Source organism: Macadamia integrifolia, chromosome 5 (genome assembly GCF_013358625.1).
Source record: "Macadamia integrifolia cultivar HAES 741 chromosome 5, SCU_Mint_v3, whole genome shotgun sequence".
NCBI classification, from domain to species: Eukaryota; Viridiplantae; Streptophyta; class Magnoliopsida; order Proteales; family Proteaceae; genus Macadamia; species Macadamia integrifolia.
The window spans coordinates 11,057,157-11,059,189 of NC_056561.1; the positions used below are offsets into that span (position 1 = coordinate 11,057,157).

General features: G+C 40.0%; 1 protein-coding gene across 1 annotated transcript; it reads right to left on the reverse strand.

Moving 5' to 3' along the window:
• Positions 1 to 650: 650 nt before the first annotated feature.
• On the reverse strand, positions 651 to 2,033 carry LOC122078653 (thaumatin-like protein 1b). The gene is made up of 2 exons (XM_042644736.1): positions 1,790 to 2,033; positions 651 to 1,648 (listed from the first exon to the last, which is right to left on the reverse strand). Exons 1-2 carry the CDS (start codon positions 1,857 to 1,859, stop codon positions 972 to 974), a joined length of 747 nt encoding a protein of 248 aa, XP_042500670.1. The 5' UTR covers positions 1,860 to 2,033; the 3' UTR covers positions 651 to 971.

Sequence of the window (2,033 nt, forward strand, 5' to 3'; positions counted from 1 at the left end):
GATCCTATATGAATCATATGATGAAGTACAACATGAGTGGATAAAATGGAATCCAAACCTGCCGAATCATTTATATTATGATCTTCCACATCCTAGGTATTTCTATTCTGTCATTGATCTGACTTATGTTCATCATGTAGTGTTCAGACTGAATGACAATGAAATTACGAGAAGAGGAAACGAAGCAACAAGATAAATACAAACTCAACAAGCAATCTGAGTTCCAAAAAGAAGTTCAAAAGAAATAAGCCCTTCAAAAACATAAGGAGAATCAAAATCTCAAAAACAAAGAACTACATGCCAAATTAACTCCAAAAGGTTAGGAGACAAAGTAGTCTAATGCATGGGAAGAGGCCAACCACCTAATATTAATGTTTCAGCAAGGAACTTATTTTGATTGGACTCTTTGCCCGTGAAAGTTGTTGAACTACATCGATTGATCACATGGAAAGGAAATAAAAAATAGGACATTCAATTTTTTCATATATTTATGGTCCGAGGGATAACGGGTTGAAATCGTTTGCAATTCCGATCTCATACAATTTCGTACAATACCACCTTCAGGCGGTGACACGTGTATTGATATCAATACAATGGCCCAGATCTGGTACAACTAATAAAACATTAAATCAGTGAAGAGACATTTAAATCATATCTGAACCATTGTATTAGTATCAATACACGTGTCACCGCCTGAAGGTGGTATTGTATGAAATTGTACGAGATCGGAATTGCAAACGATTTTTTTCCGAGGGATAACCCCCACACTTTTATTTATGAAAGTGTAAGCTTACAATCTAATGGAAAGAATTGTACCTAGCTAATTACAAATTACATGGCCCAAGTACAATCAATGTTATAGATTTATCTCTCTTATTCTTAATGCTCGATCTGCTTGGTTCCATATATCATGTGCTATCTATGCATTTAATTAATTAATTTCTGAATCCAAACTGATGAAATCATCCACTTCAAGGGCAGAAGGTGATAAGGTAATTAGCACCGGTGCATGTAGCTGTGCTTGTGGGATCATCATATGCGTAGCTGTAGGCTTGAGGACACTGACCCTTGAAGATTTGAGAGTATTTCGTGGGTTTGCAAGTCTGAGAAGTATTAAAGGCTCCAGTGCAACAATACTCAGGGTTGCCAAATTGAGTGCAGGCACTTTTGCAAGCAATTGTAGTCCCATCAGACCCCTTTGCACTCAACTCGGAAGGGCAAACTGAGTTCACATTAGCTGAACATCCCACTGTTTTGCAATCACCAGTTCCACCTTGTGGGGTCACTGAGAGTGGCAAGTTAAATCCATCAACAAGACTGACATCATAGAATTCCTGGTCTGCACTATTACTCCCTATAGTGAATTCCGCCAAGGTGGCCGGTGGAATTGCTCCTGCCCCATTGCATGCAACTTGGCCTGAGCCACAGTCTGCGGTTTCACATTTAGTACTTCCAGTTGAAGATGAGCAATATGTTCGACCCCAGAACCTGCCGGACCATCCAGCTGCGGCATCTATGGAATTTGTAGCTCCAGAGGCCAACTCGAAACCAGTTGAAGAAAGTTGGGGCTTGTTATCTCCTGTTAATGTGCCTGGCCACACTGTGTAACCACAGTTGTTTTTGAACATGAAGGTAAGTGACAAGCCGCCTGCATTAATCCCATATCGAACAGATTATTCATTCAGCCACTTTGCAGACCAGGTAACTATTAGGTTCAACCAAGCCGCAGTTAAAAGAGAACAAGAAAAAATAAATAAAAAATGTATCAAACAAACATAATAAACCGTACGTAAGAAGAAACCTGAGACAAGGGCGAAGAGGAGGACAATAAGAAGGGACATATATACTCTGGAATCCATTGCTGATTTTGTTTGAAGGGCTACTGTTTTGTGTTTCTCACATCGATGTGGGTATAAATAGAGGGAGGAAATGAATTTGGATCCTATATATCTAGCCAGCTAAACCATCCAACCTCATTTCACACCATCCATGGGTCTACGTGAGACGGTGAGAGTACCACACCCCATGGATGG